Consider the following 25711-nt stretch of genomic DNA (forward strand, 5'->3'; position numbering starts at 1 on the left):
AGATCTAAATCTGATAAATATGAACTATTCTGCCACAACAGCAATGGAAGCTCCAGGACTTTAAAGAAGAAGGTTCAGTGACAGCAGGTTTATCTCACAACTGTGTGCAGTAAGCCCACTGCCTTCATTTACATGGCATGCATTTAGTCCCCAAGAACACCTATTGGGCCTCCAAGCCACCTCTCAGCACTGCTACTGCCCACTCAGATCCTCAGAAAAAGGCTTGAAGGATGGACACAAAGACAGTCCAGTCAGGGAACCTACAAAAATGAAACCACCAGAGGTAAGAGACCACAGAGAGGATAGCCCAGGCAGGTAGTCACTACTTAGGGCTGCTTAATGTCCATCCTGCAGTCACCAGCCCTTGTAATTTTGCAGAAGGTTGTGTGTGTGTGTGTGTGTGTGTGTGTGTGTGTGGTGTGAAATACCTTGACTAAATATGTGGTCCAAATACTGACCAACTACATGAATCGGACAAGATGTGTGTGTCTGCTATGGCCCAAGGATCATCAGTTTGCTTCAGAACTGGCTGATAAAAAAGAGAAGGCAGGAGGCCCTGATGAGTGCTGGTCTTAGAAATAAAAAGGAGCTAATTGAAGCAGACAAAAGGCATTAAGAAAGACCTTGTCCAATTCACATCTGAATAAAGTCCATCAGTAACCCCTTAGTTCCTACACATCTAACTCCTGCAATGCTTAACTGTTTTTTAACACCTATCTGCTTCCTACAGTCAATTGCAGGAAAAGCCCTTAAAATGAAGAGTCACTGCGATAGGAAAAAAAAAATACCAAAACTGGTGAAAATTGAAGTTCATTTCCCAGTAGATCTAAGGGAGACCTAGGGGAAGAATTCCTGCAGTATAACCTGATTGGGGCAGTCAGAAAGGAGTGCAGGTAAACAGGCCAACCTCTAGGGTCTTTGTGACAAAAACAGGTGGGAGAGAATGTCAAGGATAAGATGAAACAGGGGCTTCAACACGATCCCAATGGAGGGTAGAGGTGTAGGTGAGAGGAAGGAAGAGAAAGAACAGTTAAAGGAAGGAAGGAGACAGAAGAGAGAGGAGAGCCACGACCATGTATCAGGCAGGGCTATAGAAGGGCAACCACCTTCTCGAAGCCCCTTGGGATGTGTATGGGTGATAGGTGCTCCTGAAGGAAACCCTGGGGAACCCCAGAATGACTCTAACAGCCACATCGACATCATAATTCAAGTAAATATACATATTTTTGAGATCTACGATATCTAAAATCCAATGAGGCACAGGAGCTCCAAGGATCGTATGTCCTGGCAGGAGGTGAGCAGCAGTAAGTGGTTTTGAATGGCAGGGAATCACTTTCCCAGCAGAGGGAGTGGCTTGGTTAAAAGCAAGTGGATCTGCCAGCTGTGATCATTCTATTGGAGCTTCTCATTATTCCTATTTGATAGGAAGGAGAAGCTAACTCAGAGAAGCTAACTGATTAGCTTTGAGTCGCCACACCTAACTACTGACAAAGCTGAGAGTAAAGACAAAACCTCCTGATTCGTAGGATGGTATTTTTTCTTGTGTATCACAACTGAGGTAAAATGGATGCAAACCAGAGAAAAAAGTAGCTTGGAAATTATAGGAAATCAAATGTGAAGCAAATATTCAGGACGAATTCTCAATCAAACCAATAAGGAAAATATGAGGTGGCCAGGCACGGTAGCTCAGGCCTGTAATCCCAGCACTTTGGGAGGCTGAGGCGGGCAGATCACTTCAGGTCAGGAGTTTGAGACCAGCCTGGCCAACATGGTGAAACCCCACCTCTACTGAAAATAAAAAAATTAGCTGGGTGTAATCTCGGCTACTCGGGAGGCTGAGGCAGGAGAGAATAGCTTGAACCTGGGAGGTGGAAGTTGCAGTAAGCCGAGCTCATGCCAATGTATTCCAGCCTGGGTGACAGAGCAAGATTCTGTCTCAATTAGTAGAAAAAAAGAAAAAAGGGAAGGAAGGAAGGGAGGGAGGGAGGGGAGGTCAATATGGGGAATTCTTTTATGACCTTAAGAATGAAAGTTTGCCTTACATAAGCTGCACCTGGTTTCCACAGAGAGCAGGAAATTCACCCCCACCTTCTCCCAACCTCCAGCCCCTCCCAATTCTGTTTTTTCATAGAAGTGACCAGTGGGGAATTTTTCTCTCCTTGTGTGACTTCAGAGATGAATCATGTCTCCTTGAAAAACTGAAACAGGCAAATTGGCTTAGGAATAATTAAACAGCAACAGACCAAGTTCCCTGAATCCAGGCACTGCCTCCACTAACAAGGCTTATCTACAAAATACTGTACTGTGTAAGCAAATCTTGTGAAAAATAACATCTGGAGCTTTAAGATGTGGACACAACTCATTTAAGCATGTGACACCTATCTTTAGAGAAAAGTGATCATTTAGCCCACAAAAGCAAACCTGTTTTCACAAACTGTCAGCCATAAACATATTTTAAAAATTGCTTATGTGAAAGATTTGTATAAGTGGCTTAAATGTGAATTCAGGAAGACCAAGAATGTAAAATGGTATTTTGCTAACAAACGGAATTTGCTGCCCTTTGCAATTCGACAGCTGATTCCACTGCAGGATTTCATTTTTTATGGCAGAATATGGAAGGTCTGATACTGTAAACATGTGAAACTTATAAATCTGGTATTCACATTTCTTAAAAAAATTATCAGTCACAATATATTCTTTCCGTAATTTGAAGGTCTTATCAGTAGGGACCTTCTTGCTATTTTTAAGCATGTATAATACCAGTTCAAGCTCTCTAACCTGTTTCTGACTGGATCTTTTACATTCCTTACCCAATAATGCTAACATAGCTTTTGCAGTAAGCCGTAATCGTATTTGAAATGTGTAAGGTATTTACTCATTCCACTTATCCTCATTCTTGATTGTAAGGTCCTTTTGAAGAACATTTTAATAATTAATTGCCCATGTATCTTAGGGAAAATCAGTTAACCCTTTTGACTATGTGGAAAAGGCCCCACTGAAGGTGAGAAGCAGATTGGCTTATATCTGCTTTAAAATGCTGTCCTGGTATGAGCGGAATTTCAAATTGCAGGCTAATAGGTAAAGAAGCGATAACCTGGACAGGCGTGGTGGCTCAGCCTGTAATCCCACACTTTGGGAAGCTGAGGCAGGTGGATCACCTGATGTCGGGAGTTCAAGACCAGCCTGACCAACATGGAGAAACCCTATCTCTACTAAAAATACAAAATTAGCTGAGCATAGTGGTACATGCCTGTAATCCCAGCAATAAGCTTTCTTCAGCTGATTTAACTTCGTATATGTTTTACAGTGGAAAAAGAAATCCATGATCCATGGCCGGGTGCGGTGGCTCATGCCTGTAATCCCAGCACTTTGGGAGACTGAGGCGGGTGGATCACCTGAGGTCAGGAGTTCAAGACCAGCCTGGCCAACATGGTGAAACCCCGCCTATACCAAAAATACAAAAATTAGCTGGGTATGGTGGTGGGTGCCTATAGTCCCAGCTACTCAGGGGGCTGAGGCAGGAGAATCACTTGAACCCAGGAAGGGGAGGTTGCAGTGAGCTGAGATTGAGACTGCACCACTGCACTCCAGCCTGGGCAACAGAACAAGACTCTACCTTGGAAGAAAAAAAAAAAAAAGAAAGAAAGGAAAGAAAGAAAGAAAGAAGAAATCCACTACCAGCAGGCTTCAATGTATTCATGCTTTAAAAGAAAAAATTGGCTGGGTGCGATGGCTCATGCCTGTAATCCCAGCACTTTGGGAGGCCGAGACGGGCAGATGACGAGGTCAGGAGTTCAAGACCGGTCTGGCCAATGTGGTGAAACCCTGTCTCTACTAAAAATACAAAAGTTAGCTGGGCGTGGTGTCACACCTCTGTAATCCCAGCTACTCGGGAGGCTGAGGCAGGAGAATCGCTTGAACTTGGGAGGCGGAGGTTGCAGTGAGCCGAGATCACACCACTGCACTCCAGCCTGGGCGATAGAACGAGACTCAGTCACAAAAAAAGAAAAGAAAAAAAAAGAAAGAAAATTATACAAGGAGAAAAAGAAGTCACCAAATTGCAAAGTATCAAAGAGTAAATGCTAACTGAAAAGATACATTTACTCAATGACTTCTGGGTAGAGTAAACAAGGAATTATCAAGAAAGACCATGAAGACGGCCTTTGATTTCTAGAGGCTATTAGAAAGCACTGTCTGAGTTTTAATCTTTTTATTTGTTTTTTCTCCCTCAAATGAAGTAAAAAACCCTAAGTGGTGGCCGAGCGCAGTGACTCACTCCTGTAATCCCAGCACTTCTCCATGACCAACATGAAGAAACCCCGTCTCTACTAAAAATACAAAATTAGCTGGGCGTGGTGGTGCATACCTGTAATCCCAGCTACTCGAGAGGCCAAGGCAGGAGAATTGCTTGAACCCAGGATGCAGAGGTCGCGGTGAGCCAAGATCGCACCATTGCGCTCCAGCCCGGGCAACAACTGCGAAACTTCGTCTCAAGAAAAAAAACAAAAAACCCACAAAACTCTAAGCGGTTCTACCACACCAAGAAATTAAAGTAAAGCAATTGCTGATGAAAATGTTTTGGAACTCGATGCTGTATAGGTATGTGGTGGTTGCACAGCATGGTGAATGTACTAAATGCCACCGAGTTGTACATTGTAAAATGGCTAATTTCATGTTACGCGAATTTCACTTCAATTAAAGAAATAAAGCAAGTGTACTCCGGTTAAGGTGAATGAGAAATTTTCGCCGTTTTCTTATGGTGCTTTGATAAAGAGAATATTTAACACTTCAGAAATATGTTATCAAAAAAATCCTTAGACAAATTCAGCGATTAATTCAGAGGGAGCAGAAGTTAACCAAAGAGCAGTTATGAAATGTTTTTTTCCTATTCTATTTTTTCCACCCACCTAAAAGCTGTAAATGGTCATCGTCAGGTTTTAATAGTTTCTCTGATTTCTCCTTTCCTAATCCCTCTCTCCTATCCAGATTTACTCTTTCAAAATTTATTGAACTCCTACATGCCCCACGCTCTAGAATAGGTGCTGGCACTGCCAAGATGAGTAATACACCTCACCGTTCCTCAAGGAGTTCACGGTCTGTATTCAAATTTTTAAAACTTCCTATGACGCTTCCCCACTGACTCTAGTTACATAAACTCTAAAACTTTAATGATCCCACTTAACTTGGAGGGCAGCAGCCCTTCCGAGGCTCTCCCATTACATATTCAATTATCGGTGCTGTCTGTGCCCCCTTCTTTGATTTTTTACGCAGGTCAAAGAGAAATTTTAAAGATTCTAAACAGAAACATCACTTTCTTGATTTTCAAGTGCTATACAAATAGAGCTCCTGCTTCACATGATCCTTTAAAATAAGCACTGAAAGTCTGTGAAGCTAGGACTGGTTCTAGGAATTACTCATGCATCTAAGGTCATTTCAAAGGCTTCCCTTCTCTTCGCCCCACCCTCTGTTCTCACCTCACCACCAGCACCTCCCATTACCCTCGTCTATAAGGCCAGGTCTCTGGAGCTCACTGCGCATGACCACATCAGTCTCTTCTTCAAGAACAGTTTTGTTTTCCTTTTTCTTATCCTCTCACAACTGAATTCCTTTTCATTCAACTTTCATTTTTGTTTTAACTGTGACCTCACAGCTACCCTTGGGAAAACACATTGGCTTTCACCTTGAACGGAAGAGTCCCCACCAGCCTCAGAATCCAAAATGAGCCTGTGATGGGCTGGAACAGTGACAACTCAAGAGTGATGCAGGCAAAGCAAAACAAGGGAGCAAAAATCGCAGGCAAAGCCACGCTGGCTTCTGCAGACAGGAAAAACGTAATGTTTGCCAAGTGGAAAAATCATCAACAAAGAAAGAAAAATCATTTTCAAGCTGCTGAGAGTCCCCCAAAATGGAGACGAATAAAAACAACTCAAAGCAATCTAACTGCTAATATGCAGCCTAATTTTGACACAGATGTTGTTCTGAACTTACTCAATGTGAAACAGAAGCTATAACATTTAAACTAAATACCTCATTTATGGATGGAAGCAGCTACAGGTTGTCACTCAGCCAATGTGTCAGTGGCACAGCTGGTCATTTCACCATGCAGCTGGGAAAAGCAGTTTGTCAGTCACCAGAAACCAGATACTTGGGAGGATTTTCACATCAAACCCCTTCTCGCAGTGGACTCTGACCATCATCAGACTTGCTAAATGCACGTACAGTGCAGGGCCAGTGCTTCTGTATCTTTAAGGAGGCTGCCAAATTTGCAGCGCGGACATGGAGAGGAAACACACAGTGGGAAGGAGTGACACTGGCATCATTTTAACGCATTATAGAGGGACTGGGCAACAGAGGAGCAGGAACTGAAGAAACCTAAACTAATGGCTCCCAATTATGATTTCATTAATCTTGGAAAACATGAAGCAGTAGACAACTGTGGTCTAATTGTTTCTCATTTGACTTGGCTTGGAAAACCTTACTCTCACTTAATTCCATTGATAGATAAGCATCCTGGGACAGCGGACCTTTTCTTTGTCTAGCCAAGTTTCCTTTGAACATGTTATGAAGTTTTTTGATCACCACCAAATATAATACCAGATGAAGGTCATTATACAAAGAGAATCAAATTAACAACAGTTAAGAAGAAAAAGTTCCCGTAAGGGTTCTGGCATGTCAACAAGAAGGTAATTGCCTCTTCTTAATATTTCAAACACATGTTAATTAGTAGGCCAATAAAAATTTTATATACTTATACAAACAGTGATAATCTTGGTGCCACCAAGTTTGTGGCTCACCACAGAAAACACCTAATTAAAAAAAAAAAAAATCACAGTATCCTACTTACAGATAATAACCCACCATCCGTGTCATCAACTTTTTTCTTTTGAGATGCAGTCTTATACTATCCCCCAGGCTGGGGTACAGTGATCTCAGCTCACTATAACCTCTACCTCCTGGGTTCAAGTGATTCTCCTGCTTCAGCCTCCTGAGTAGCTGGGATTACAGGTGCCCACCATCAAGCTCGGCTAATTTTTGTATTTTTAGTAGCAACAGGGTTTCACCATGTTGGCCAGCCTGGTCTCGAACTCCTGACTTCAAGTGATCTGCCCACTTTGGCCTCCCAAAGTGCTGGAATTACAGGCGTGAGCCTCCGCACCCAGCCATCAACTTTCTACTGCTATGAACTTAGACATTTCACAGCTCATACTGGGTATGGAACATGGAAAAAAATGACTAAATAAAATAATGGCCTTCTTTCATACAACGCGTGAGTGAGTGTACATGTAATAAGTACATCTAAATTTGTCATGGTGAATTAAACCAGCTTCAGGCAGAGGCAGAGTATTAGGCTGAAATGGTCCATTTCCTTTCAATTTGTTAACATAGAGAATCTGAAATTTATTTTTTACTTGAATAAAAATTAAATTAGGTTTCATTTTTGTATGCAGAGCTCTTTCCTTGAGTATTTCATCTGGTAATGGCCAGGGTGGAATGAAGCCAGTAATCAAACACTGCGGACTTTGGAAACCCTCCTGGTTTTTCAGACTCTTAATAAAGCCTGAGAAGAGCACCAGTGTAGGGAGTGGGTGTCTTTGTTTTTGTGATGACTCATTTTATCCAGTATTCATTCATTTATTTTTAAGTCATTCCTTAAATATGTGGAAGCTTTTCTAGAAAGGACCATGGAAAATGCAAAAATACTTGGCCTTTACCCTCAAGAACTTTATAAATTTTTTCCCCCAACATAAGCAGTCCTCTTACTTTAATAATCAGCAATCTCACAAATTAACTTTTCTCTTCTTCTCATTGAAACAAACTAATTCCTCTTTAGGAGCATATTTTCAAGAGAATATGAGATCAGCCTACTCATTGAAGATTCACACAGAGACTTCTACTTTTAGGAAAAAATGAAAGACACAATAGTGAAAAAATCTTTAGGCTTCAAGATACAAAAGAGTATCCATCTCGCACGTGGAATATTTAAAATTCATTTTAATGTAGGATCAGTGTGTACTTTAGCAGAAGAACACAGAAGAGATTATGAAGAGTTGAGATCAATAGGACTATTTAAACTTGGTTTTAGAAGGGTTAACAAAGTGTCCCATCACTTTTTTAGCAATCAACAACAGAACTATTAGAAAATCAGCAGAGATACAGAAGAACTCAATGGCATCAACAATCAACAGAATCTCATAGACAATTATATACACATTCTTTTTAAATGCCCATGGAATATTCACCAAGACAAACCACATCCTGGATCAAAAAACCTCAATATATTTTAAAATAGAGTATGTTCTCTGACCATAGTGAAATTGAACTAGAAATCAATAACAGAGAGATAATAGGAAAAATTTCCCAACACTTGCAAATTAAACAAAACACTGTAAATAATCCATGGGTCAAAGATGAAGACTTGAAGGACATAAAAAATACTTAGAAGTGAATGAAAATACAACATATCAACATTTGTAGGATGAAACTACAGCAGTTGTGAGAGGAAAACGTATAGCATTAAATGCTTGTATTAGAAAAGAAGAAATATCTTAATCAACAACCTAAGTTGCTATCTTAAGAAACTAGTTGGGCACGGTGGCTCACACCTGTAATCCCAGCATTTTGGGAGGCTGAAGCGGGGGGATGGTTTGAGCCCAGGAGTTTGAGACCAGCCTGGGAAATGTGGAGAGACCCCACCTCTAAATTTTTTTTTAATAAAATAAAGAGAATCCTGAATACTAGAACAAGCTAAAAGTACTTTAATGTAGGCTGCAGAGAGGAAGAACTATTTCTGATTTAAATAGGGTCTCTATTTTCAACTGAATCTGTATTTTGAGTCTACCTGTTGTTTCTTTACTCCATTTTCCCTAAAGTTAAAGTATAAGCTTCCTGAGGAGCTGTTTTATTCATTCCTTTTAGTACCTGCTGCATCAAAGGTATTTTTTAAAATACTAGGTAACTTTTTAATTGAGCAAGTTAGCTAATATTGGCAGAATCTAATAGATGTCTAAAGAAAATTGGAGTTACAGAACATCTTGGTTACTTAGGTCTCTCTGGCATGGGCAATTTCGTGGATGTTCTTAAAGTGAACATGAAGACTTGAACTTCTTGATCTCCATGACTTTTCTGGGATTTTTCTAGGTCAAGTGAATAACGAGCCATTTTCACAGATCACCTCAGGCCACTTACGGATAGAGCTGTGTTTACTCTTATACCTCGAGTGCACAGTATAAATCCAGTCACAGAGCAGGGTCCCAGTCAGGTTTCATCACTAGGTTTTAGGAATTCAGTCACATCTTCAGGCTCTACTTCTAATTCTAGCTCTGTTGCTACTTCCATCACCTCTGCAATTACTTCTTCCACTTGAGTCTTGAACCTCTCAAAGTCATGCAGGAGGGCTGGAATATGCTTCTCCCAAACTCCTGTTTATGGACATCTTCCCATAAATCAAGAATGTTCTTAATGGCATCTAGAATGGTGAATCTTTTCCAGAAGGTTTTCAATTGACTTTGTCCAGATCCATCAGAGGAATAACTATCTATGGCAGCTATAGCCTTACAAATGTTTTCTTAAATAATAAAACTTGCAAGTCAAAATAATGCCTTGATTTCTGGGCTGCAGAATAGATGCTGTGTTAGCAGGCATAAAGATATTAATCTCCTTGTATATCTCCATCAGAGCTCTTGGGTAATTAGGCACATTGTCAATGAGCAGTATATTTTGTATTTTTTAAAAATAAAAACATCCAGCCCAATATATCAAGAGCAGTAATATTTTGAAAGGAAGCTTTGTCTCTTGAGTAGCAGGTGTCAACAGTGCGTTTAAAATATTCAGCAAACCATGCTGTAAACAGATGTGCTGTCATCAAGGCTTTGTTGTTCCACTTATAGAGCACAGGCAGAAGAGATTTGGCATAATTCTTAAGGGCCTGAGAATTTTCAGAATGGTAAATGAGCACTGGCTTCAACTTAAAGTCAACAGCTACATGAGCCCCTAACAAGAGAATCAGCTTGTCCCTTGAAGCTTTGAAGCCAGGTATTGACTTCTCCTCTCTAGCCATGAGAGTCCTGAATGACATTGTCGAATATAAGGCAGTTCTGTCTATATGGAAAATATGTTGATTACTGTAGTCACCTTAATCAATTATCTTAACTAGATCTTCTGGATAAATTGCTGTAGCTTCTACATCAGTACCTGCTGCTTCACCTTGCACTTTTATGCTATGGAGATGGCTTCTCTCCTTAAGCCTCAACCAACCTTTGCTACCTTCAAACTTTTCTTCTGCAGCTTCCTCACCTCTCTCAGTCTTTACAGAATTAAAGAGAATTAGGACTTTGTCCTGAATTAGGTTTTGGCTTAAGGGAATGTGGCTGGTTTGATATTCTATCCAGAGCGCTCAAACTTTCTCCATATCAGCAATGAGGCTATGTCATGTACTTATCATAAAACCAGTGTGTTCAGTGCTATAGCACTTTTTTTTTTTTTTTGGTGGAGTCTCACTCTATCCTCCAGGCTGGAGTGCAGTGACGCCATCTCCGCTCACTGCAAGTTCTGCCTCCTGGGTTCATGCCATTCTCCTGCCTCAGGCTCCCGAGTAGCTGGGACTACAGGTGCCCACCACTACGCCCAGCTAATTTTTTGTATTTTTAGTAGAGGCGGGGTTTCACCATGTTAGCCAGGATGGTCTCGATCTCCCAACCTCGTGATCCACCTGCCTTGGCCTCCCAAAGTGCTCGGATTATAGGCATGCACCTGGTCTGGAGTAGCACTTTTAATTTCCTTCAAGAACTTTTCCTTTGCATTCATAACTTCGTTAAGTGCCTGTTGCAAATGCCTTCCTCACTAAGCTTAATCATTTCTAGCTTGTGATTTCAAATGTGAAACATGAGAAATACTACCTTTCACTTGAACACTGAGAGGCCATTGCAGGGTTATTAATTGGCCTAATTTCAATATTGTTGTGTCTCATAGACAGGGAAGCTCAAGGAATGCATGTGTGTGTGTGTGTGTGTGAGAGAGAGAGAGAGAGAGAAAGAGAGAGACAGAGAGAGAGAGGACAGCAGGCTGTTGGAGCAGTCAGAACACACACATTTATTAAGTTCACTGTCTTATGTAAGCACGATTCACAGTGTCCCCAAACAATTACAACAGTAACATCAAAGATTACTGGTCACAGGCCAGGCACAGTGGCTCATGCCTGTAATCCCAGCACTCTTGGAGGCCGACGCGGGCAGATTACTTGAGGTCAGGAGTTCAAGACCAGCCTGGAAAACATGGTGAAACCCCATCTCTCTTAAAAATACAAAAATTAGCAAGGCGTGGTGGCACGCACTTGTAGTCCCAGCCACTCAGGAGGCTGAGGCAGGAGAGAGAGTGCTTTGTGATAAAAGTCACAAAAAAATCCAAGGATGATATCTTACTCTATTTCAGGTGCTATAATGAGATACCATGAACTGGGTGGCTTATAAAGAACTGATATTTATTTCTTACAGTTCCGGAGCCTGGGAAGTCCAAGATCAAGGCACCAGCCAGTTCAGGGTCTTGGATACGACCTGGCACAGTGATAAATGGTAGCTGTTTAAGAAAACAGTATGTCCTGTTACTAATGAAAGATCTCCAGGGAGTTACTTTCCCTCTCCTTAGTGATGGTCTTACTTACCAAATCTGGCTTCACCTGGTGAATGAGGGGAAAGGACAGCCACATGGAGTGCAAGGTGGTGAAAACGGTGGAGGGCCAAGACTGCCGAACCTCCCGGCTTCTTGGAATTCGGTGAATGTAGTATTTGGTATACTAGAAGGAAATAGAAGGAATCCAAATCAACTGAGTCACTGATATCAAAGTTAAACATGGTAACAGTTAACAGCTGTAGAAATAGAAATGCTTTCTTTATTTTAAATTTTCATTCTAAGCACTTTTAAATTAGAGTTGTAATGCCTATCTTATGCTTTATATAACACATCAGATGGGATCACATATGACAAAAAAGTTCCTATGATTCAAAAACTGTTAAAATCAGTTTGAACAATAAGTTGGGGGAAGTTTGTATAAACTACATTTCAGGCAAAGAATTTAACCTGTTGATATACAAAGAGTTCTTACCAGTCAATATATAAGACAAGTAACCTAGTATCAAGACGGGCAAAGATGGACAGATAACTCGAAACAGAAGAAATACAAATAATGATAAACATATAAAAAGATGGCCAACAAGCTGGACAACAGGAAACGAGTCATTTTCACCTTCCTGATTGGCAATGACAGTGGATAACCAGTGTTGTTGAGAGTATAGGGAAATAGACATTTACATTCTCTGGTTAAATACCTGGATACAGCTTTTTGGGAGGGCAATCTGGAAATATCTATCAGAACCTGAAATGTGCCTCCCTTTGATCCAGCATTTCTGCTTCTGGAAATATATGCCACAGATTACCCCACTGTATCAGATTACCCCACTGTATCATTGTTTGTATCTGTGGAAACCGAAACTAGACCAAATATTCTCCAGTAGGGAATGGAGAAGTGCATACAGTAAAATATATGGAGATATGTTAACAAATGACATACAACTATATGAACTCATATGGAAGATATCCCAAGACACATTAACTGAATCATGCAAGTTGGAAGACAGCAGGTTTAATATAATCCAGCATCAATTAACAAAATACTCACGTGCATACATACACACATTAGTATTTGTTAGTTTGTGTTTTTTGAGACAAGGTCTCACTCTGTTGCTCAGGCTGGAGTGCTTGGTGCAATCACAGCTCACTGCAGCCTTGACCTCCCTGGGCTCAGGGTGATCCTCCCATCTCAGACTCCCAAGTAGCTGTAACCACAGGCACATGCCACCACACCCAGATCTTCCCATCTCAGCCTCCAGTAGCTGTGACCACAGGTGTGGGCCACCATGTCCAGCTAATTTTTTTGTATAGACAGGTTCTCGCCATGTTGCCCAGTCTGGTCTCGAACTTCTGGGCTCAGGTAATCTACCCACCTTGGCCTCCCAAAGTGCTAGGATTACAGGTTAAGTCACCATACCTGGCCTATGCATTAGCATTTGCATTAAAAAAAAAAATCTGGAACTGGGCTGGGCACAGTGGCTCACACCTGTAATGCGAGCACCCTGGGAGACCCAGGCAGGTGGATCATCTGTGGTCAGGAGTTTGAGATCAGCCTGGCCAACATGGTGAAATCCATTTTCTACAAATAATACAAAAATTAGTCGGGTGCCTGTAGTCTCAGCTATACGGAAGGCTGAGGTAGGAGAATCGCTTGAACCTTGGAGGCGGAGTTTGCAATGAGCAGAGATCATGCCACTGCACCCCAGCCTGGGTGATAGAGCAATAGTTGGCCTCAAAAAAAAAGAAGGAAAAAAATCTGGAACAGGAACTACATGCCACAGATTATACAGAGGATGATATTATAGGATATTTTCATTTTTCAGGTCAGAATATCTTTGAATATGTTTGAAATTTGCAACAAGAAAGTGATATTTTCATAATTAAGAGAAACTAACATATTTTCCTTAAATCAAAGTTCCAGGTATATTGGTTACCTATTTCGGTGTAACAGATTACCTCCAAACTTAGCAGCTTAAAACAACAAGTATATTCTGTTTCTCACAGTTTCTGTGGGTCAGGAACCCAAGAGTGGCTTAGTTGGGTTATTCTGCCTTGCAGTGACTCATGAACTTGAAATCAAGTGGGTGGCTGGGGTTGCAGTTATCTGAAGGCTTGACTGGGGCAGGAGAATCCACTTCCAAGGTGGCTCACTCATATGGCTGGCCATTTAGTGCTGATTGTTGGGTGGCGTCCTTAGTTCCTTGCCAAATGGATCTTTCTATAGGGCTCCTTAATTAAGTGTTCTCATTACACAACAGCTAGCCTCTTAAAAGTAAGTGCTCCAAAAGAAGGCAAGGCAGAAACTGTAATGTCTTTTATGACCTGACCTCAGAAGTCACATTTTGGTATTTCTGATATTTCTGACATTTTGATATTAGTTATACAGGTCAACCCTATTTGATATGGAAGGGGCTACACTGGAATGTGAATACCAGGAAGTGAGACTCATCGAGGGCTTTCTTGGAGCCTGGCTACCACACAGTTCAGTCAGAAAGTAAAGAACAGAATATTTAATACATTCTTCCTCTCCCTTGGCCTTGAGAAACAATATGTTCCTTGAGAAAAGAATAGAAAAGTCTTTTTCTAAACCAGTGAAAAGCATTTAACTACTTTCTTGCACTCAGAAAAAGGTGTGAAATTGTGTTTGGAGGCTTCTATTATGCTCCAAGAGAACATGAGTGCAGTTCTTATGGACTCAGCACAAAGTGAAAATGGAAATGTGTGACCACTCTGTTTCTTCATATGATGGCAAAGAATATTTTCTCGTCTCTCCATGGTATACCAGTGTAGAATGGGAGATCTGGGCTCAATATGTATCCACTATTTTTATTTATTTATCAATCTTTTATCAAATCAATGTTTTGTTTTCCTTCCAAAAGCTAAGGTACTAAATATTGAACTAGAAACTAATACTGAGTAGTTTCCAAACTATAAACCACTCAGAAGCAATAGCAAATTAAGGCTTATGCTCATCTAATTTGTGGAGATTATTAATTGAAAAACAATAGGACAAGCAGTATTGCAGAGTCAAAATCCCTTCTCAGACAACTTTTGGGTCAGAAGTGTTTGGATAGGTAATATGGTTTATATACCACATACTATAGAATAGCGTCTTTTGAAGTTTGGGAAAGAAAGAAAACATATTAGTATTTCTGCAACAATACATGAATATTCACACTAAATAGGATAAAGACTATAAGCTTCATGCTGATTCAAATCAGGTTTTGCCGTTAAATAAGCTTGTGAAAAACTGGATTTTTTTTTTCCCCAGTTATCAGAGCTCTTTAGGATTTCAGACTAAGGGACTGTGGACCTATACTACAAACTACATTTGAATCCAGTAAGATGCCACGTCATTGTTATTATTGTGATAAAAATAATTCAGTAGAATTCCATCATAGAAGTTTTTTTTGGCTGTTACTTCCACCAAATTGTGTGGCCTAATCTCAATATCTATAATATTTTATTTTAAAAATCATGGGTGTTTATTACGTTCCTTTAATTTTTTTAAGGCTGTGAGCATACAACTTTACAAAGCAGCAGCAATGAACAGCATTTCTGGATTATATTCAGACAGTGTCACCGGGACCGGAAGGGTCATCAGTTTGATTCTGGCTCCCCTGATTACGTCTTGGCTCCAAACATCCAGGCCTGGTAGAGCCTCTGCAAGAGCGTCTGGGGCTGGAGACAGCTTTCCTAGACCTGGACAGGGAAGAAAGTCTACATCTCATCCCTGGCAGCAGCCTGAAGCAGCTAAGAAAATGGGTTTAGGAAGTCTCAGTTCATTTTCAGAAGAGTAGAAACTAGTACAAGCATGTTCTGGGATGGGAACTGAGGGACCTCCAAGATACGAAATAGAAAATCAGGCCTGAGGGTAAGGCAACAAGACCAACAACTAAAGTTTGATGACCTCTCTTTTGACTTGTAGAGGTACCGTACAAGGAACCAACCTCCTAGTCTCCAGACAGAAGTTGAGCTGGGAGGGGAGTCTTGGTTCCATTTGCGTGCTGGAGCTAGCTCAGCCAATGACCACATGCCTACAGTGACCAGTCATCTAGATTGCAAAGGATGGTTTCAGTTACACCTGTTATCTCAGCATAATTATTGATAGTGCCCCATCTGCTCTCAGAAGTATCCATTTAAATGATAAAGCACATGGTTATCCACAGGGTAGGGCAATGAGGAGCCTCTTCCAAGTCAGAGAACAGGATCCTTGTTCGGGACAGCCTGAAGAGTCAATATGATGGGAGAATCTGCATCAAAGTCAAGGATGAAAGTTGAAGTGGTAGCTGGAAAGAAAGACAAGTTGGAAGTCTTAACCGTGACATTAACAATGACTGGCACGGGACAGGAGAGTCCATCTGGTGCCACTGTCTGGCTTATAGCTTTCAACTAGAGAAGCCTCCACTTCCAAATCCCATCCAATCTTTTGATAGCAAATCCAGGTAACTGAAAATCCAGGTAACTGAAAAAAAGAGATTGCTCTATAAATCCAAGTCTTCACCTACACATCCCCCGACCATTGTGGCATATCAGTTCTCCTCAGAAATATCTTTCCTGACTAGTCTTTCTAAAATATCCCCATCCTCCTCTCCTCCCACCCCCATGTACACATATTCTTCCCTCCCCCATCACCAAGTTTCCTGTGTGCTTTAAAATAGCATCTACTATAGTGGCATATTATATACTTATTTATTTATGTATTGCTGTCTCCTCAATTAGAACATAACTTACAAAAGGAGGCCAGGAACGTATTTTTTAGATGGAGTTTAGCTCTTGTCACCTATGCTGGAGTGCAGTGGCATGATCTCAGCTCACTGCAACCTCCACCTTCTGGGTTCAAGAGACTCTCCTGCCTCAGCCTCCCAAGTAGCTGGGACTACAGGTGTGCACCACCACACCCGGCTAATTTTTGTATTTTTAGTAGAGACAGGGTTTCACAATGTTGGCCAGGCTGGTCTTCAACTCCGGACTTCAGGTGATCTGCCAGCCTCCGCCTCCCAAAGTGCTGGGATTACAGGTGTGAGCCACTGCGCCTGGCCTTAGGCCAGGAACTTTAATCTCTGCAATCTCAGTGCTTGTAAGAGTAGTTGGTTATAGTTTGCAGTAAAAAAAAAAAAGTATTTATTGAATAAATAATTCAATATGTCATTACACAGTAATATAAATCAATTCCATCTTCCTATCACCTGGCTGAGATGTATTTAGAATATAGAAAGAACAAGAGGCGGGTAATTTGAGAGTGCATACTTAAAGCCTTATTTGCAAGGGCCACTCCTTAAATGGGTTGAACTGAATGGAATTCATGAAGCTAGAGGAGAAAGGCTGGGGTAGTGCAGGGAATTGGGGATTTATAAACAGCCAAAGCTAGGAGGCACCAAGCCCCAAGGGTTGGGGAAACAGGAAGGAGGGAGACAAAGGAACCAAAGACAAATGCCTCCCTTCCCTAACATGTTCTAGGTGAAAAGCCTCTGTGGGTCCTCTTTCCAGAAAATAGGACCATGAGAGAGGAGTGTGCTGAGGCTTTGAGGTATGCACACAAAGGGGAAAGGAGCCTGCCAGTCAGAGCAGCAGGGCATCCCCTTCTGCATCTAACACTGCTTCAAAAACTCTCTGCCCCACTGTTTTTCTATGATACCTGCTATGCTGCCATGCAGTCAAGTAGATGGGAACCCGGGCCATCCTGACAGGGACAGTGCCCTCAGATCACCCATGCTTGACACAGAAATTGGGTGCTGGGTTACTTGATGTCCTGTGTCACTTAAAGGAGACACTGAGAGTGAGGCTGTGGCAAACCCTTAAGAGAGTTTTTATTATTTTACATAGTTTAGAAAATAATCAACTATATAAAGAAGTCAATGAAAACTAATCAATACAAGGCTTATATTCTGGTCTTAAAAGTTCCTTTGAAGACGAGAATGAGACAGAGGTTCAGACAGCTACAATTCAGGCCTGCTATGACCTTTGGCCAGGAATTACCTAGGGGTTCTGGCATCTGGAGAAATCCAAATGAAGGCATCATTATAGACGTTGTTTTTGTTAGTCTGTACCTTTGCCCTAAGGGAAATGTTCCTGACCCAGCTTCATGTCCTGTATTCGGATGCAAGACAAAAAAGGTGCCTGCTCCATCATTTTACTACACCTACCTCCTACTCCCAGAACTACCATTTGGTTCAGGAGTGGCCACATGACCCTAGCAGGGCCAGTCTTTTCCTGGATTCCTATAGACCAAAGGAAAGTAGTTCTTCCTTTGATGGACACTGTAGGCTACTAACCTGGATCTCAATCCATTCTACTGGGGCTGATATATATATATATATATATATATAATTTGTATTCCTCTATCCACTAGGCCTTTCTACAGTGACTTAAAACTGAACTATCATATTTGCTACCACAACAGGCTACTCCTTCTGTATTCCCAAGGTAGAAATAAACAAATCAACAGTAAAATCTATCATAGATTTCCTTCTAGATATGAAGATCTATGAGGTTGGCAGGGACAGAAAGGAGAGAGGAGGCTGACCCCATGTTCCCTTCTTCCAAAACTTCTACACATATTCCATAGCTACCCAGTTATTCCACATGTCCCGGCTACTCCCACGATTCAAGTCATTACCACCTCTCACCTTGACTACTTCAACAGCCTCTTAACCAGTGTCTTTGCTTCTCCTCTTGCTCCCCTACAATCTATTCTTTATAGAATTGCCAGACCCATCTGTTTATAATGTAAAGAAGATCCTTTCATTCTCTTGCTTAAAACCCCACAAAGGCTTTCCACTGCACCAAGTCCAAATGCCTTACAGTTGCTCCCAAGGTCCCATGTAATCTGGTGCTGGCTCACCTCTCTAATTCCTCGTTGTTCATTCATTTGAGCCACACTGGTCTTCTGTCTGTTTTTTTGAATGTATCAGACTCACTTCTTCCCGAGGGCCTTGTCTGCTCATTCTAACCAGTTTGATTTGCCCCTAGACTGTCTCACAGCTAGCTCCTTCCTGCACATCAGGTCTCATCTAAACATTACCCACTCAGAGAGGAGACAGTTCTTCCCCAAATATGTGGTCTCTCTGCACCACACCGTCTTGTTTTACCATCTTCATAGCAATCACCACTACCTCCAATTAACTTGTTCATTTATGTGTATATGTGATTGCATGTAGTCTGTCCCTCTTCCTGGGATGCAAGCTCCATGAGAGAAAAGGATTTTATCTTGCTCACTGCTATAATCCCACTGCCTGATGTTTTGCGCATCATGGGTACTCAGTAAATAACTTGCTGAACAGACAAATGACTATCATTATAACTTCTAGAGGTCTAGTCCATGGGCTATGCTGGATGGTGATGAGGAACATGATGGCTCTTAACCTCATGACATCTCAGGGTTTTAAGAGACACACTATTCCAACTTTCTCACTTCGCAGATGAGGAATCTGGACTTTCCCAAGGTGACAGCACCAGGACCTGAACCCGTCTTCCATGTGTACTGAAATATGTTGCTGACTCACCTCCTTCTCTAGACCTTGCTTGGATCTCTGTGCCTCACTGCTGAGGAGCTGCCTTCCCTAACATATAAGGAGCTGAACCACAAAGTTTACTTCCTGCCTCCTGCTACTCTTATGTGTAGCCAACTACCCATCCTGATCCATTTCCTTTTTCTTACTCGATTTTCAAATCACCCACTCTCAGACCCATAGAGTTTGTTGTCTCTTTCCCTGCCTTTATGGGAACTAAGCTCCCTGCCTCCTCCTCTCTCTTTGCCCTTTGTGCCCTGTTTTGCACTGTAGGCTTGGCTTACCAAACCCACCTACCACTGTTACCAATGACCACCCCCCAACCCCCACACATTCCCTAAGCCTTTTAGGGGAAAAATCAGAATAGGAACACAACAGAACCTCAGAAAATTTCAGACTTTTCTGTTGAACTTTGGGCCTCAAGGCCCTTATGGCAAGTTCTGCTGTCTTGCTATTGCTCCTACTTGGCAGTCAACTGGGTTATATGCTCCTAGAAAGGATGTTTTAGTTTTCTTTTCTTCTCTCTCTCTCTCTCTCTTTCTTCTCTCTCGTCTCTTTCTCTCTACTTTCTTTGCAGTTCAATGTGTATATCTTGCAAAATTTACCTGTCTTCAACATAATCTGGTCTCTTTCACACAATTGGCCAAAGAAGTAAGACTCTTTCTTATTCTCGATCATATAGAAAAAGACATATTTTAGTGAAACAGTGAAACAAACTTTCCATCTCAGTTTCCTAATTCCTGTACAGCAGGGCCATGTCCCATAGTACTCTGTATGCCCACAGGGCCGCCCAACGCTCCCTGTATAAGCTTGACTGATGTATAATCAAATATATGGTGGCAAGAGAGACAAAAAAGTAGGATGCTGAAGACTGAAAAAACAGAGAAATGGATTTTGTTCAGGCTTCTAGTGTCTGATAGTATATGAAACACTGAGTTAAATACTAATAGTATATGACAACTTGTAACTTTCAAAGTATGTTCCAGGATTACATCACTGTTTAAAAACCACAAACATATCTGGCTTTAGATTTGTGAAAACTAAATAGGAGTTTATAGTGATTTAGATGGAAATAATTCCACCAAAGAATCCAGATGGCATCATAAACCACAACAGAGGAGATCAAGTGGTTGATGAAGTCATTCTTTGCTGTTACCACACACTGAAACATACAATACATTTATTATTTAGTGAATGCCACGCGACTGAAAAATCCTGGAAACAAGACAAAGCTAAAATGGTAAAATTTCATTCAACCAAAAATGGTTCCAGCTTTCTTTCATAACTATTTAAAAATAATGCAATGTATATTTTTAAATGTATTTTGGATGGTTCAACTAATCATTACGAAATCAAGATGACCATAATTTACCACAAATTTTTTTTTATATGTCCTTCAAGTACTTGGTACTTACTTTATGGTGCTGATGAAGTGCCATGAAGTGTTATATGAGTGACGGTGCTGTGGGCCATGATAAAGTTTGGCTGTGTCCCCACCCAAGTCTCATCTTGAATTGTAGTTCTCATAACCCCCATGTGTCGTGGGAGGGACCAGGTGGAGATAATTGAATCATGAGGGCGGTTCCCCTGTGATAGTGAGTGAGTTCTCATGAGTTCTGATGGTTTTAAAAGGAGTTTCCGCCTTTGCTGGGCACTCATTCTCTCTCCTGCCGCCCTGTGAAGAGGTGCCTTCCGCCATGATTGTAAGTTTCCTGAGGCCTCCCCAGCCATGCAGAACTGTGAGTCAAATTAAACTTTTTTTTTTTTTTGAGATGGAGTCTCATTCTGTCACCCAGGTTGGAGTGCAGTGGCACGATCTTGGCTCACTGCAACCTCCAGAACCCTGGTTCAAGCAATTCTCCGGTCTCAGCCTCTCGAGTAGTTGGGATTACAGGCATGCACCACCACACCCGGCTAATTTTTGTATTTTAAAATACAAAATACAAAAATTTTTTGTAGAGACAGGGTTTTGCCATGTTTGATCTCCAAAAGTGCTGGAATTACAGGCATGAGCCACCGCGCCTGGCCCAAACCTCTTTTCTCTATGAATTACCCAGTCTCAGGCAGTTCTTTATAGCAGCATGAGAACAGACTAATACAGTCCCAGGATGGGTCCTGCTGATAACCAGTCACTTTGCGTGAATCAAGCTCTCTGGACCCTCGTGTCCCACTGTGAAGCAAGGCGGGCTGGCTGAGATCAGGGATCCTTAACCAGCCACCACGATCCCACACCTGGCTCAAGACTGGCTTGTCAAAGAGAAATGAGGCTGCCCCTCCAGCTCTGCTCCAGGGCCTGACACCACTCCTCACTTTACCTCCAGAAGCCTCTCCTTGCCTGGTGGTCTCAGACTTCAGGGAAAAACAAAAGTAGTTTGTTTTGAAATAATTATGAGATTCCAGCTCAGAAGATTTTTAAAGCCTTTATAAATGCACATTTGTTCTCTTCTCAGCTTTTATTGGCTCCTTCTTTTGACAGTACTGCAATTTTCCTTTGGGTAACTCATTCCTCTCATATTCTCAGCCAGACGGTTTGGTGGTATTTGCCGCCTGTCTCCTTCACCCCTAACCCTACCTTTAAGAGTAGGCCTAGAATGGCTGAAGCAACATGGAAGAATCACTCCTGGTTACAATGATTAGCTGAAAGATGGGAGTATAACCCAACTGGAGTACCATGAGGCAGGAGATGTTTGCTGGGGCTCTCTCTCCCACATGCTATGAGAGATCCTCTTCTTCCTCATGAAGAGGAAGAGACATGAAACCAGGAGGTGCTACAGGTTTTTGTTACCCTAAGGAGAGAGCTTGGAGCTGCTGGAGGCAGCACTGTGGGGAGCCCAGTGGAGCTGCCACTGCAGAAGACAGAGCAGAGAGACAACTCTTGCTAGTGATATCCCTGGGCAGCTGGACCAAGTCTTGCCAGAAATAAGACTGAATTTTTCCTGTTTTGTAAGTTGACAAATTCCCTTTATTGTTCAAGCCAATTTTAAGTGTGGGTTTGTGTTACTTGAAGTTGAAGCACCCTTCCTCTGTCCTTAAAATAGTATGAAAACTGCATTCCTTTTCTTAAAATAAAATATATATATTAAAATAATGTATGAAATGATTGTTTACGACATTGAATTTCAGAGCTGTACTCTTTATTATAAGCATGGATTCATTCACTAGTTCATTCATTCAACTTTCAACAAGCACCTGCCAGGTGACAGGAACTGGGCTAGGGACACAAAGGTGAATAAGACATTCACAAGGAACTCACTACAGTCTATCAGCACAGCACAGGAAAACTGGTAATTGCAATAAAAGAAATAAATACAATATAAAACAATTATCAAATATAATGTTAGCACCAAGTAAAAAGTGATTAAACTGGGCGGGGAGCAGTGGCTCATGCCTGTAACCCCAGCACTTTGGGAGGCTAAGGTGGGCGGATCACCTGAAGGTCAGGAGTTCGAAACCAGCTTCGCCAACATGGTGAAACCCCGTCTCTACTAAAAATACAAAAAATTGGCTGGGCGTGGTGGTTCATGCCTGTAACGCCTGTAATCCCACACTTTGGGAGGCCGAGATGGGTGGATTACCTGAGGTAAGGAGTTTGAGACCATCCTGGCCAACATGGCGAAACCCCGTTTCTACGGAAAATACAAAAATTAGCTAGGCATGGTGGCACGCACCTGTAGTCCCACCTACTTAGGAGGTTGAAGCGGAGAATCGCTTGAACCTGGGAGGTGGAGGTGGTGGTGAGCCAAGATCGTGCCACTGCACTCCAGCCTGGTGACAGAGCGAGACTCTGTCTCAAAAAAACAAAACAAAACACACACACACACACACACACATTAGCCAGGTGTGGTGGTGGGCACTTGTAATCCCAGCTACTCGGGAGGCTGAGACAAGAGAATTGCTTGAACCCAGGAGGTGGAGGTTGCAGTGAGCCAAGATCGCACCATTGCACTCTAGCTAGGCAACAAGAGTGAAACTTTATCTTGAAAAAAAAAGTGATAAGGTTTTTTTGTTTGTTTGTTTTGTTTTTTTTGAGACAGGATCCCGCTCTCTTGCCAAGACTGGAGAGCAGTGGCATGACCGTGACTTACTGCATCCTTGATGTCCTGAGCTCAAGTGATTCTACCACCTTGGCCTTCTGGGTAGCCAGGACTACAGGCATGCCCATCACATCTTGCTAATTTTAAAAAAACTTTTTCTAGAGACAGGGTCTTCCTATGTTGCCCGGGCTGGTCTGAAATTCCTGGGTTCAAATGATCTTCCCACCATGGCCTCCCAAATTGCTGGGATTACAGGCGTGAACCACTATGCTCAGCCAATACGCTATTCTTTGACAAGGTAAATCGGGCTTCATGAAGAGATACCTGATCTAATTTGTGCAGGATATGAAACTTTCTAAGTACAGTAGTGGGGGTATGGTCAGTGAAGGGTCTTCCAGCCAGAGGAAGCAGCGTGTTTGGAGCTGAGAGGCACGAAATAACATGGAATATTTGGGGACCTGTATTTTGGTACGTAAGATGCAACATAAAGAACAACAGAAAATGGGGTTGGAGAGGAATAATGGGACCAGAGATGCATTCAAGAAATACTGGTCTAGCAATTATGGAGAGAATGGACAGAAGGGGAGAGGGCATGACCAGAGAAGGGCAATAACTGGGGAGACCACTGAAATACATCAGGAGAATGGTGCTGAAGGCCTGACGGCCAGCGGCAGCACTAAGGTGGAGGAATGGAGAGGACAAGCAGTGAGAAGGGGGATTTAGAAGGCTGGAGAGTTTGGGATAACTCTCAGGTTTTTAGCTGGGGTGAATGGTACTGTCATGACCTAGGGAGAGAATAGCAAGAGGGGAAACAGGCTGAGAGCACATCATGATTCACTGTGGTCTTGTTTGGAGCATAATTTTGAGTAGGTAAAATACTCTTTAAGTACAAAATACATCGATATTAGAAAACATACACAGGTATTTTAGGTTGAAATGGGACAGACAGGAGTTTGTACTATAACTGAAGCAATGGGTAGACCTAGCAGACAAGCAGATGGAGGAAGACAACTGGAAATCTAGAAAGACAGTATTCAGGAATCTGGATGCTGGACTGATGCTGACAGGCCCTGGAGAAGCATGGCCTGCAGCAGAAGCCTCACTTGACTTTGACAAGTCAGACTTGAGAGCCAGGTGTGAGATCTCTGTCAGGTGCAGTGACTCACGCCTGTAATCTCAGCACTTTGGGAGGCCGAGGCAGGTGGATCACTTGAGCTCAGGAGTTCAAGACCAGGCTGGGCAACATGGCAAAACTCTGCCTCTACAAAAAGTACAAAATTAGCCAGGTGTGGTGGCTTGCGCCTGTGGTCCCAACTACTGGGGAGGCTGAGGTGGGTCGATTGCTTAAGTCTGGGAGGCAGAGGTTGTAGTGAGCCGAGTTTGCACCACTGCACTCCAGCCTGGGTGACAGAGAGACCCTGTCTCAAAATAAATAAATAAATAAGATTCCTAATCTCAGCCAGGCCTCCTTATTTCACAGTGGAAGACTAAGGCCCAGAGGGGTTGATTCGTGCAAGGTGACAGAGAGCTGGTTATTAGCAGAACCCACAGCTCCCTCACTCATATGCTGCTTCATAACACTTCATAAGCACCATAAAGTGAGCATCTACCAGGTACTTGAAGGACAAGGGAGTGGGTCCCTCAGCACCCACTCTTTCCCTTTTACTTGCCATGCTCACCTGCTTGGTCAATCCTGACTAAAACCGTAAGTACATCTCTAGTCACAGCCTGGCCACAGGCAGAGCTTAGAATTATGCTGTCTGTGGTGTGACTGCAACTACGAGTCATCTCCTAGGGCCTAAAGGCTGCAACAGATCTAACAGCCTCCATTTGTGCAAAAGGAAAGACACAGGGAATTCCAAAACATGCCACGTCCTGATTTTATAACAGCACAAAAGAAATTGTATGTTTGCACTCAATAGTATGGATTTTTTAAAAAAATTGTGCTATTTATATTTTTAAATCCAAACATTGGTGATTAGAATGCCATAAATTTGCTTTGAAATGGAGAAACAAAAGCACTATATTATAAAATGTCACTGTTCTCCATGTTGTAAGAATCCCATACAATACAAATCTAACTGGCATAGGGAAATTGGTTAAATTACGACAAGGTTAAAATAACTGCACTATGTTATTCACAGTTATTTTAATTTCATCCATTCAGAACATGATTTAAAGAAAGTTTAACCTGACTGGCCTTAGGTCTAGAGATAGAGGAAGGAATTATCAAGATTTGGTAAGGCATTTAAGAGATTAAGTTGTTTAAAATACTTTAAAAGCATGCATACATCTACATGATATACTATTTCAAAAATAAGAATCTATTCACTGAAATGGCCACATCAGAATCTCTATTTGCAGTAAATTACAAATATTTTCTTATTCAAATATTTCAGTCATTTAGACTGGCCTTCTTTCAAATTAGAGATATTCTTTACCTTTACCTTTAATTCAGTAAGTTAAGGTCCATATGAATGAGGAAAAGTGCACATATACATTATACACACTCAAAACTGTAACTATGTTAAACCAGGAGGTGTA

At 41.9% G+C, this 25711-nt stretch overlaps 1 protein-coding gene across 2 annotated transcripts in view; it reads right to left on the minus strand.

Annotated features, from left to right (window-relative positions):
• Positions 1–25711, minus strand: part of ALG14 (ALG14, UDP-N-acetylglucosaminyltransferase subunit) — a 92708-nt gene that overhangs the window by 33436 nt on the left and 33561 nt on the right. The window contains exons 3-4 of one of the 2 annotated variants that reach the window (XM_011940032.1): positions 20312–20348; positions 11657–11788 (exon numbers count right to left, since the gene is read on the minus strand). In XM_011940032.1, the coding sequence (XP_011795422.1) occupies positions 11657–11788; positions 20312–20348 (169 nt within the window). The remainder of the gene's footprint in view (positions 1–11656; positions 11789–20311; positions 20349–25711) is intronic. The other variant, XM_011940031.1, reaches the window with a different exon arrangement.

Source organism: Colobus angolensis, unplaced genomic scaffold, assembly GCF_000951035.1.
Source record: "Colobus angolensis palliatus isolate OR3802 unplaced genomic scaffold, Cang.pa_1.0 Scaffold186, whole genome shotgun sequence".
Classification (NCBI taxonomy): Eukaryota; Metazoa; Chordata; class Mammalia; order Primates; family Cercopithecidae; genus Colobus; species Colobus angolensis.